General features: G+C 36.3%; 1 protein-coding gene across 3 annotated transcripts; it reads right to left on the reverse strand.

The window, feature by feature from the left end:
* Positions 1-8264: 8264 nt before the first annotated feature.
* LOC147479549 (caffeoylshikimate esterase-like) lies at positions 8265-12196 on the reverse strand. 3 transcript variants are annotated; one of them, XM_086578394.1, is made up of 10 exons: positions 11869-12004; positions 11484-11683; positions 10976-11196; positions 10428-10457; positions 9853-9979; positions 9618-9764; positions 9291-9421; positions 9065-9205; positions 8794-8892; positions 8265-8688 (listed from the first exon to the last, which is right to left on the reverse strand). In XM_086578394.1, the coding sequence occupies exons 3-10, from the start codon at positions 11054-11056 to the stop codon at positions 8461-8463; spliced, it is 984 nt and encodes a 327-aa protein (XP_086434520.1). In that variant the 5' UTR covers positions 11057-11196; positions 11484-11683; positions 11869-12004; the 3' UTR covers positions 8265-8460. The 3 variants fall into 3 exon arrangements, with proteins under 3 accessions (XP_086434520.1, XP_086434518.1, XP_086434519.1); XM_086578392.1 differs by lacking the exon at positions 11484-11683 and having other exon boundaries at positions 11869-12196; XM_086578393.1 differs by lacking the exon at positions 11484-11683 and having other exon boundaries at positions 10976-11154; positions 11869-12185.
* Between the last annotated feature and the right edge of the window lie 185 nt (positions 12197-12381).

A 12381-nucleotide genomic window follows, 5' to 3' on the forward strand; every position in this document is an offset into this window, starting at 1 on the left:
ATCCTTCGAGGACTAAGCATCATTCTGTTTTAGGGGTGCTTTAAACCTATAGCAAAAATTAGGCATCTTGTAGCCTATATATAGTTTTTATTTTCATATTAATAATTGTACTTAGTGACAAAGTCTTGTTTCCTTTTCAATGATGAAAATTGTCTAGAAATCTCACATTAGTATCCTAATTAGGATTTGTTTTAAGAAACTTTAGATAATCACGTGACGCAATAGTTTATACATCTTTTCATGAATATTCATGTAATTGAGTATCATTGATTGTACATAGCAAGATAAGTTTCGAACCAACGGTTAGTTACTTAAACTATAAATCCTGAGAATCTAACCAAAAGCCTTGATATGAGTGGATTTGTGTGTGATGACACGCGGAGGAGTAGTTTTTCCGATTAGAGGAAATTACGATCTACTTACTTAATCACCACCCCGAACCCTAGGCTTAGAATTTAGGCCTTCTTTGGATCGACATAGCTAAAAATTCTTACCTGTTACAAATATTACCGCTAGTCACTCCACTGAACCTTTCATCAAACCTTTCACTTTCACCACAAAAATTCCTTACCCATCTATTAAACCAAATAAAAGAACCTACCTAAGTGATGAGTATGAGAAATAGGATGAAATGTGGAAAAATAAAGAGAAAGACTTGTCCTAAATATAAGTCAGTTACTTGCTTCAAGAAAGGAAAATAGAATCATGTTCTTAAGCCATATATATATTTTTAAAAAAAAAAAAAAAAAAAAAATCCTTAGTAGCCAGAGGCTTAAGAACAAGGTTGGAAAAACTCAATTAGAAGAAATAAAGGAAACAAGGATTTCTCTAGTGTAAATATATGAAGACCCTATTCTCTCATACTCGTAAATTTTGATTATCCATTTCCATTTTCTTGTACACTATCACCTAAGCCCCACAATACCTAATAAAGACCTCTAGCTCAATTAGGAGTAGGGTGGTGTGATAATAAGTAGTAGACGTGATTGATCGACATCGGCTCCTCTGACTGTCATTGAGATGTAAGGAAACGTGTGCCCACTGCACACTGGAGTTAACAAAACCTGAGTGGAAAATTTTTGAGTGAATATGTGTTTCAACACATACCTGTGAGAACCCATTTAGGTATGCTCTCCAAGGATCCGAAAACAACCCTCGCTAGTATATTTTAATGAAAAGTTCAATCGCATGAATAATCATATGTAGATGTTTTAATTATTGAATATATATAACTTGAGTTTCAAAGAAATAAATCCTCGCTTCCCTCGCTAAGGAGATGTATAGATATCCGAGATTAATTTAGGAAACAAGTTTAAATGCATCGAAGTCGTTGTAGTATAAATGAAGTTTGTGAGTATCTTTTCCTCGAAAACTCTCACGAGGCTATAACTCGTCCACTAGGGAATTCCTAGTGGTTTAAGGCCTTGTTGCATATGGTATGGTCAATGTAATCACTCTGCTTGAAACGAAATTAGTTTAGGACTACACATTTTTGGCCACTTATCTATTTTAGTGTCTCTTCTTTGCTTGAGGACAAGCAAAGTGTTGTTTGGGGTAGTGTGATAAGCACCCAAAAGTGTATTATGAAACCCCATTGAGACATATAAATTTGGTTCATTATGTGTTTAATAATCATGAAATAAATATGTTTTCATACTTTTGCGGGTATTTGCAAAGAAACATGGAAATATTGGTTAAACCTGCAATAAAGCACGAGGAACGGCAGATATATGAATTCTTCCAAATCCACGCGTAGAAGCATCAAACTTTCAAAGCTCCTACCTCTCGAACCCGGGACTCGAATCGACAAGAGAGCTGCTCATAATCGTCAGGCGATGAACTCTACGCGATAGGCGGAAGTTGTAAAAGCGCCCCAAAATACCGGATCGCCATCGATCGCATATGGACCCACTATCTTGGGGCCACAAGATTGGATGAGTCATCAATCATGGAGCATGTCAAGACAAAGATAACAAATTATTGGTGCAAAGTTGACACCTTGCATGTAATAAATTAGATTAGGTGTTAATAGTGAGAAAAAGGCAAGGTGTCACTTTGTTTTAATGTGGTAGATAAAAATGAATCAATGTGGTTTGATAATTCACGTGGGAGGAAATGAGATTTCTCTAAAATGGAGAAGAAATTAGACAAGAGTGGGGGACACTCCATTTACTCCCTTGACTTATTTTCCTCACATGGCATTATTTTAGTTCCTTAGTGAAAATGAGAAGTAGGTTTTAGTTTTTATTAAAAAAAAGCTTGTAATAGTTTTAATGGAGGAACACTTGTTCTTCTAAGAAATAATAGAAGTGAGTTTGGTTGTGGATTTTCTTTTCTCTCTCTCTCTCTTTTTCTCTTTTGTGTTTTTATTAGTTCATAAGTCCTTGTCCCTAGGATCATGAGCTAACTTCCCTTTTGGGGAGTTAGTCTAACTCATGTGAGGGTAAACCAATTGTTGGTTTGGTAGGTTTAGGAAGAACAACTAACTCTACATCCTACCCCAAAATGGTAGTCGGTGTAGAGTTTAGTTAGAAATCAAGCAATGAGCTTAGAGATAAGTCATTGTTTGGTTTCACTTGCTAGCATGTATGAGCTCTTTAGTGAGCCATGCATGCTAGGGATCAAATCTATTTTTCCGTTAGGGACTTGTCTATGAGTCTAGGAAGAATCAAAACCTATTTCAAACCAACACTAATGATATTTTCACATGAGGAGGATTAACTCTCCAACTTCTCTTACAAATTTCTATTTCGGTATTAAGTGCATGTTTTCATTTTAATGTTTTTATTAATGTTTGTGTAGAAAAGGAAAAATCTAGCATTAATAATTACTCCTTACTCTTTAGTTCCCTTATTGTAAATTCCAATTTGTAGTTGTTCTAAGCTTTAGTTTAGTTCGAATCTTTATTCCAACTCTACGAAACGAAAATCGTGAGTAAGGAACCTTGATTGCTTTTGCACCAATTTAGAGAGTTCAAAACTCTAAGTAGTAGTAACAAGCGAATATCAAATTCTTACTTCAGTTTCCATTTAGTAGATCTGTACTGAAAGCGTTCGTTGAAATCTCTCCCATTATTTGTCTACAGGGAATTCTGTAGCATGGTTCGCAAGATCTTCACCTACACAAGGGAAGAACAGAAAATGAACCCAGGGACTTTGAACTCAATGGTTGACGAAAATCCTGTGATTGCAGAGGAAAGAACAGGTGCTAAGGAAACTATTTCATTGCCGGTGCCTTCTGCAACTAGTCCTGAGAACTGCTAAGCTTCTCTCACATGGCTAGCTTGGTTAGTAAGTTGCTGGGATCCTTTCACATGACAATGTCGATGATTTAACTGTCTATGGAAGGGATAATTAGTGGTTGTGTGGTTTGAACTCCCCGCTTCCGTGATGAACTTAAGGAGTCAAATTGCAAAGGTCAAGTGGATTATGTGCTTCCATCGTCGAGGAAGAAGTTGAACCCTCGAAGTTGAGTGAGTCATTGTCCGTAACAGAAGAAGAGGATTTCCCCATCTGTCTTGAAGGTACCATTCTTATTTCTAGATTAAGTAGATTTCCCCATCTGTCTTGAAGGAGTCATTCTTATTTTAGTATCACAAATGTTTTAGTTTAGGTCACCGACCGACATTTTGGTGCTTGATCGAGCTCTTTACTTAGTTAAGTTTTATTAGTTTCTGAATAAGCGAAGCCGAGTGACCTTTATAACTCAATTGTCAATTGTGTAAGCTATTATTGTGTCATCTTTGGGTTGTTTCCATGGTCGCACAATCGGCTGTTATGTTAATGAGTCGACAATAATGATGCCACTCGTGGTTTTGGCCCTTTGTTGGTCATCTTAAAGTTGATTTTTGTGTGGACTTGAAAAGATCTTAATGGGTATGTAAGTTGTACCATGCATCCTTAATCCCGCAGTTATTTTTGTTATTGATTACTAATTAAGAATCTAGTGGTCCTTTTTTTGCGGAATGGCGCTTCTTGCCTATGATTGTAGTCACACTTGACCACCACATGCATGGGATCCTAGTTGGGTGTCTTTTCCATTTTGTTGTAGTATTAATTGGTTAACATCATGTAGGGAAGTTTGATTAGCAAGATTAAATTAATGCAAAGTTGGTGACTTATCTGTGGTCCTGCTCACACCTATCATTTCGACTTAATCAGAACACTATGTGTAGGTGTTCTGATTAATTGTTGTGCTGTTAAGCTCATATAAAAAATTCTCTCAACCTTGCGACTGTTGTGGGAGAAGGTAGGACTTCCTGGTCTGAGCCTCTTAGGACACGGCTTAAGTGAAACCATTCCACATCTTCCTCGAAACTTAAGGATCGGTAGCTGTTTATTATTATTATTATTATTATTAAAGCCCAAGAATGTATTTTCTCATTACTATTGCCTAACGAAATGCCCTTTGGGTTTTATGAAATTGACAATCCAAACATCCAGTTTGTCTAAATTCTACAAGCAACATCTCGAACGCTTTTTGTTTCTTTGATTATCAATAGAACTTGTTTTGTTATAAGTGAAATTTATTGATTAATAGAACTGAAGTTTGCATCCAAAGAGCGAGTCATGCAAGAGTCGCTTCAGACAGAACCCATCCAATTACAAGGACACAATCCCCAAATTCAAGCCTTAATTCAGCGCGAGAGACTTTTACATTGGCATCCACAAAGACCAGCAGCAGATTTTGCAATCTATATATGCAAATGAAAGTGCAATTGCAATAAAGACCAAAGAATAACCGAGGCAAAGAAATGCAACAACAAGGTCTGCAATCTGTATCTAAAGTTAAAGCCCTATGAGAGGTGTATGTACTCGCCCGATTAATGCAAGACATTTATCATCAACTCCATCGCCCCCCGTAAGTTACCTACATTGATCTTAAGCATACCGTTTCTCTCCTCCTTTACCAACTTTTCAATCTTTGCCAAGTCAACTTTTATATGTTGTTTTTTATATATGTTGCTTGGTGAATTCACGTAAAAATTCTTCATTCAGTTACATACAAGTAATCTCTTTGTGTGCCTTTCCTTTTTAGGAGAATACAATTGTTTAAGGCTAAGGTTTATTAAAGTTTATTAAAGTTTCGGTGGATGCTCATGAAAAGGTTAAGGCTAGAGTTCTAAAAAGCTAGGACTTCAAATCATTTCCGAAAGTATTCGAGTGCATGGCAATGATAAAACGTAACGGAGAAACATGCACGAGGTGAATTTTTATTGGGAAATATTTGGAAATTCATATTTATATTGAGCTTGGATAGTAAATGCTACAATTTTTTTTTTTTTATTTTTTTACTTGTATGAATATTAATCTCTTTATCAAACTGTTTTTCGATAAAGGAATACTGATTGGGAATATGTGTCTTCCTTGTGGTATTATTATTAGGATGGATGAATTATTAGTTGGATTGAAAAACAAAAGTGGACATAGGATAAAACAATAATTATATATTTTTTATTTTTTTTTTAAATCTGAAATGTTTTAGCCACGACCAATATCCATAGCTATAGGACTAAAGGTCGCGTAGCAAAGCAAGTTTTGCTACGACCTTTGCCACGCTTTATCCCTTGTAAAATTTGAACTAGCGGCTTATGCCACGGTTTACTCTTTGTAAAATTCGCGACGACGTTCCCCCGGCCATTAGCACTAACAACCGCTACGGCTATTCCCACGGACTTTATCGGTGGCAAGTTACAACAACTTTTGAGTTGTCGGGTGGACCGTTGCATGTACCCACGGTCTTATGTCAGAGCTAAACCTTTAGCGGCGTGTTGAAACCCCACGGTCTTGCGTCAGTCAATATCCGTAGCAAAAGAGCTTTACCCACGGACTTGGGCCGTGGCTAAATGTATGCTTTCTTGTAGTGTACTACCTATCGATATCGAGAGACGGGTTTCAAAACTTAAAAAAACCAATGCGTAGTATGGTTTGCATATTTGTTATAAACTAGTATACGTAACGTGCACATGGTAGTAGCCGGTGCACATGTGGTATTTTGTACTCTTTGTTATTATTGCTATCTCACCTCACGTGCGGTCTTTTGACAGGTTGACTTTGTTACTTATATTTTGTAACTCGAAGTTATTATGCAGTAAACAATAATCCAATTGCTACGAGTTTATGTCTTTGTGGTTTGTGCAAGATACCCAGGTGTTAGATTGTCATTTGTCAAAGAAAAATCATCTCTAGGTGGCGTCTGCAGCCAGATAACAAAAATATGCTAACACGTTTGTGAATGCGGCGCGACATAAACTGTTTGCATATTTTTATGCTAACACTTCATTTTTGACTTGTCAACGTTTTACGTGACAACTGAGATGGCATATATTTTTGTCGGCTAATTAAATCACGCAACACTTCAGTTGTCACACGACAGTTGCTTATCGCATGGGTGAGTCACTGAGTACCTATTTCATCTCCTACAATGTATGTTATTGGGGGCTTAGGTATTAGTCCTAGTTGATAGTTGATAATAGGGAATTAGATATTAAAGACGAAATAATGTGTAATTAGGAATTGGTCCTAGTTCTGTCTTTTAATAAATTTGGCCGTGAGCAATTTATTTATATTTGTTAAATTCTTATCATACCCTTCAGTGTGCATTAGAGCATTTAGAATTAGGGATTGGTCCTATATGTATCATGTTTTTAGTGTTTTAATCTCGTGCAGTCTATCTTGCACAATGAATCTAACAGAAATAAAAAATTTGATTGGGTTAATAAAATAGGAAGTAATTGAAACTAAAGTTAATACCCAAACTGATCAGATCATTCTCAATCTTGCTTGTGTATTTGTGTTTATTTCAGTTTTTAAACTTACCCCACTAATTCCATCTTAATCCACTAATCTATTCTATCTAAACCCACAAGTTCCATAAAATCTAGTTCTTCATATTCTTCTATCTGTTGCCTTTCATCTTGACCAGTGGACAAGTAGTGTTTTGGGTGATGCTGAAAGGTTTCTCCTGCTCCGAACAGTCAGTTTCGGCTTGACTTTTTGTTTGGAAAAAAGTAAAGTGCATTGGAGACTTATTGATCCTAAATCATCCAACTTCTGGTGAGTTTTTGGCAAATATAATTTTTACTGATATTGTGGATTTCATATTTCTAGTCCACGAATGAAATGGTGGGTAGCTAACCATGGACTACTAGTTATCTTCATTGTTAATAATCATGTTTGCAAATGTTTCAAAGCCTTGATATGTTCGTGTGAATACTTTGAAATAGACTTTGACTCGGGTTATCATGAGTTCTCAAAACAGTACACGGTAATTAAAATGCACAAAATCGCTCTTCTACTTTACTATTAATTCTTGAATAGATTTTGTCATACGTTTCTTCTTATTCTTATGTTTATTAGATTTGTATTTTAGAGTTTGAATTAAGAAGACAACTTATTAACCGTTGGTTTATATGTGAGATTATTACACCTGACAACTTTTTAATTGGGATGGTTTATACTGAGATTATTACATGTGACAACTTTTTAATTGGGAAAATATTAAGAAACATGTGTTTGCCATGTGATAGGTATTTCAGACATTACACCAATTTTTAACAAATAATTTGAATTCAGTAACCGTCAGCCTAAACTGGTCAAGTGACGGAACTAGGACCAATCCCTAATTACACATTATTTTGTTTTTAATGTCTAATTTCCTATTATCAACTAGGATAGGATGCATCATTTTTGTGGTTACCATTTTTCAATTGGGCAACATCATTTGACAAATTAAAATTACCCACCGCCTACACCATTTTGGGCCAAATTAGAAGAGATGCTACCCGTGTCTATTCGGCCCTTCCTACAATTAGGCAAAAAGATTAGTTTTGTTAACAATTTAGAGACGGCCCTAACTGGAACGGCCTCTAATATTGGGCCCACAACGCCGTTGCACCAACTGAACCGGATGGATATAATATCTACATTTTCAACTCATTTTATTGTACTGATGAGTTTTATCTCTAATTAAAATCTACATTTTCACTAATGGAGGAATGTTCTGTTTGAATTACACTCAAAACCAGAATTCCCTCTCTAAGAATAAATTTGTTTTGGCATATTGACTATTGGTCAGAGTACTCTTGGCCAAAAGAGAAGCAACGGTTCGGCCTTGATAAATTTGTTTGTCATGGAGTATCACTCTCAGAGTCTTGATCACCCTTCCACTTTGTACTTCTTCAGTAAGTGTCAATTAAGTACAACAAACAAATGGTAAAACTTATTTTGCTTGGAAACTATCGTAATAATGTTAACAGAACGAAGGAATAAATATGCATCTGATAATCTAGTAAGACCAATGTTGGTCATAGAATTGAAGTACTTTAGAACAAGAGAAAGGCCTACCATACTAACAGTAATTAATACTGCAAGAAATATATCAATACCATCCAAAATGAAGTAGTGACTAACATTGGTTCCTATCTTTATCTATAGAGAAATAACAGAAAAGCACAATAATCTAACAAGCAGCATTTTTAATGCTGTGCTGATCAAGCCAAGTTATGATATCGTCAAAAACACGAAATATCATCTCATCCGTTTCCCCCTCAAGAAGAGCATGACAAGCACCTTTGTAAAGTAGGAGCTTCTTGTCCAAACTGCTTGCCTTCTCATATAATTCCTTACTCACTGATGGATCCGTTACAAAATCAAGCTCTCCTTGTTGGATCAACATTGGCAAAGAAACCTGTATCATTTTCTCATTAGTTATCTTAAATCACCCTGCAACTTCAAGCAATTGTCGACCTTTTATATTAGACAAAAGAATAATATATAATGAAACAGCACATACTTCTTTCAATCGTCGTTCTAATTCTTGAGTGGTGTTGAGTAACTCTATAGCAGTCTGCAAACGGGGATTATCCCTATAACCAAGCACATTATAGGTATCCTACGTTATCACGGAAGAATAGAATAGGTCATATATACATTGATCATTTAAAGACAATCACAAAAATAGGTGACACAATAGGTTCTATAGAATAGTATGTGGTTTATAACATGCAAGAGATCTAGATGTTTGGTTGGAAAAAAGAAAAGAAAAATAGGGCAAGAGATGTTACATTTAGCTTCCTCTTTTTCAAGTCTCCGAATGCCAAGTTTGCTACATTACTCTGAGGAACTAACTTTGCTGTGGGAAAAAACTTAGCAATACCAATTAAAACCTGTCTCACTATCCAAGGTGGAACAATATCGTCGGCCATCTATTGATAAACGTTTCGATTGATTAGATTCACATATAACCAAACAATAATCCCTCACAATAGAAATTCGAAGTCAGGAGAATACTTTGCACATAGGTGAAATAAGAACAGCACCGTCCCAGGCCTTAGGTTGCTTCAAGTGGACCTTCAGTGCAACTGCTCCACCCATGGAGTGCCCAAACAAAAAACTTGGGAGGCTATGGTATTCCTTGGTTTCTGTTATCGATCAAGCAGAGTTTATAATCAGAAAGTACTTCAGTATCTAATCCAGCAATCCATTAATTTCTACTTAGCGGGAAGAGCATTGAGATTTTGTATGGCACACACACTTTAGAACAAGTGACATGCTAATATGGTTGAGAAAAAGGGTAAAAAAACTTTAACTCCACAGCAACGGAGGCGTTAAAATTACCTTTGATTTTAGAGAAATGCTCGATAACGTCATCTACAAGCAGGTCAAAGTTGGGGATATAGTTATTAAGACCTTCTGACAGACCAAATCCAGGGTAATCCAATGCAAAAACTCCATAACCACATGATGCTAACTTTTTAGCAGTTCCTGTGAACGGTACATATGGATGCTTAATTCTAGCAATACCAAAGATAATTAAAGATGAAAAATAAACTTTCTAGTGCCAACCACATGCCTTCCAATAAAAATGTGATGTGTTCTCCATAACCATGACAAAAACAAACCACTGCTTTTAGTGGAGAGGTCTTTGGAAGCCAACTTTTTGAGAAAATCTCCAATCCTTTAGAGTTATTCTCATAAAACTGCATAGAAGCATGTAACATGAGTATTATCATATAACTATTAATTGGAAGTAATGGCATCAGTCCACTCTCACCCAAGCACAACGAACAGAAATTGCAAATACGAATACCCTGTTATGTTTCCCAAACAGAGTAAAATGAGAGAATGAGTCAGACAAGTTTTCTCAGGTTGCTAATGCATTTTAGTTTGGGATTTGAAAGCCAAATGCTTGCCAGACTTAATAAAATCAAGACGATCAGGCACAACTTGTGGGAGGAGTAAAAATGCATGTCTAAGAAAAATGAAACGATATATGTGAAGAAAAAATAAGCAACATGAATGACTTTCAAACATGAGTCTGGTCTAGATACACTAGTGCGAGTTTTGATTTTATAAAAGTCACACGTTCATTCCATCGAAGAAGCAGGTCAAAGAGATAACATCAAATACATTGAACTGCATTAGTACCTCCCCCACTTCTACAGAATCATATGACATCTGCAACACAAGCAAAAATTGTACAATAAGTATCTCATTTTGCAGTCAATGAATGTTCTGTACCAAAATACTCAGTGAGTGAAAGTAAGTGACATTCTATCCGAAAATACTCAATGAAAACATACATTCGCAAAAATAACTAAGACTGCTCTGTGAATATGTAAGTGAATTTTTCCTGGTTAAAATCTGAACTGAACTAGGGGCCTAGGGGGGGTGGTATTTCAACCTGCGTTAAAGTTAGAATTGGAATTGGATCTGGGATTGGTGCTAATCCACCTATTTAGCCCTTGCATCTGATTACCAAGTTCAAAAAACTTCTGTCATTTTGTAGGGTAAAGTAGCACAATCTAATAAAATGACAGGTGCAACGAGTCACTGCGCACAGCGGTTAAGGTGGGTTGCTTGCTAACATCCTCCTCAAACTACCATATTTACATACAAATTAAGACAGTGCCACTTTCAACTCCTAATAACTCCATTAGAAAGTAAAACCAGTCTACTATTTTCTTCAGTTTTACCTTTAGCATGCAATGATCAATTCCAAGTATGGGTTTCTTGAAAGCTTCACGGACACGACGCCTGTTGGGTGCTTCATCCATGTTTAAAGTTGTAATCTTCTGTAATTTATAATTAAGATCTTCAAACCTTGGATGAGCGTTTTTTCTTTTCCTTTTGTTTCCATACACGAATGCTAATCCTAAAATTAAACATAGGCTCAGAATCAAGAATTGCCCTGCAACTGCATATGAACAGGTTAACATTGTTTAGAACAAATTCAACCAAAAAATTATTTATTTGGTCTAAATTAAAGAAAAACGGTTGAAGGCCACGATGGTGGTGGTCTTAAAGTATGCATTGGTGGATGACAAAATATTGTGGTCTGGACTCCGCACTGTTTCTTGCAAGGAGGTGATAAGAATTTGGCTAAGGTAGGGCGGTAGGCCATGGTTTTAGATTCTCGGGGAAAGAAGACAGAATCTCAGAGGCTAGAAGACGAAATAAATTATTTGAGGGGACGTGCATAACCGTTTCACGGGGTAGCTTCACAAAGAGCATGACAACCAGTCAACCGTCTACCCCTTTATAAAGTAGCAGTTACAGCATCAGCTTCTCCTTGCAGTATCAACAAACTTGAAAATAACTTTAATGTGGTAATTGTGAGTTTTGGCAAAACAAACCACGTTTCCTCCCAGCGAAAAAGTGAATCAACGAACAACTACATAGCACTTCCATCAGATCATAAATCCAGAAAAAACAATAATTAGCAAAACCCGCAGAAAACATTTTCAAGCCATATTAATTAATTAATTCAAATGAACAACTATATAGATGCAGCAGTGGTGCATATATCTGTATTTACTGAACTGATTCAAAACAACAACAAATTGAGAAACTAGACAAAATATTTCACCTTTAGCAAGCAATGGCCAATACGACAATACCAAGCTGAACATCTTTAGTATGAGATTTCATATTAGATGGTCAACGTTTCACTACTTTTGTGAGAAAACTGGGGGTTTGTTTGATTTGTCCATCAGTTTTCTTGTGGATTGACTAATCTATTGACACTAATACTTGGTGTAACGTTGTGTTGTAAGTTACAGGATTTGGCCATTTTCAGCAATGCTCCTTATTATAGCTGCGTCAACGAAATGAAATTCCGATGTAAAATTTTATCAATGTCTGATCCAGAGGGACGACAAGCCGATCATTATTCAATAGTTCAAGAATTTTGATTTATTCCTCTGCATCGGGAAAGCACAAGAGTTGTTGTTACCAGCGGCGGCCCTGAGCGAGACGGGCAACCGACTGGGGCCCCCGAAATGTGACCCAAAATTAGAGCCTTGTCCACAGTAAAAAAAACTATACTATGACTATTCATGCTCGTGTCAAGCATGTTGTACTCTTAGCCCAGTTGATTTCT

Source organism: Coptis chinensis, chromosome 8 (assembly GCF_015680905.1).
Source record: "Coptis chinensis isolate HL-2020 chromosome 8, ASM1568090v1, whole genome shotgun sequence".
NCBI classification, from domain to species: Eukaryota; Viridiplantae; Streptophyta; class Magnoliopsida; order Ranunculales; family Ranunculaceae; genus Coptis; species Coptis chinensis.

Bases quoted from the DNA above. Each gene is read 5' to 3' on its own strand.
- LOC147479549 (XM_086578392.1), bottom strand. From the start codon at position 11,911: ATGTTCAGCTTGGTATTGTCGTATTGGCCATTGCTTGCTAAAG. The intron at 9,980-10,427 runs GTACTAATGCAG...GCTTCTATGCAG, and splicing joins ATTCTGTAGAAGTGGGGGAG to TTTTATGAGAATAACTCTAA. The intron at 9,206-9,290 runs GTATTCTCCTGA...GTTTATCAATAG, and splicing joins TTATTTCACCTATGTGCAAA to ATGGCCGACGATATTGTTCC.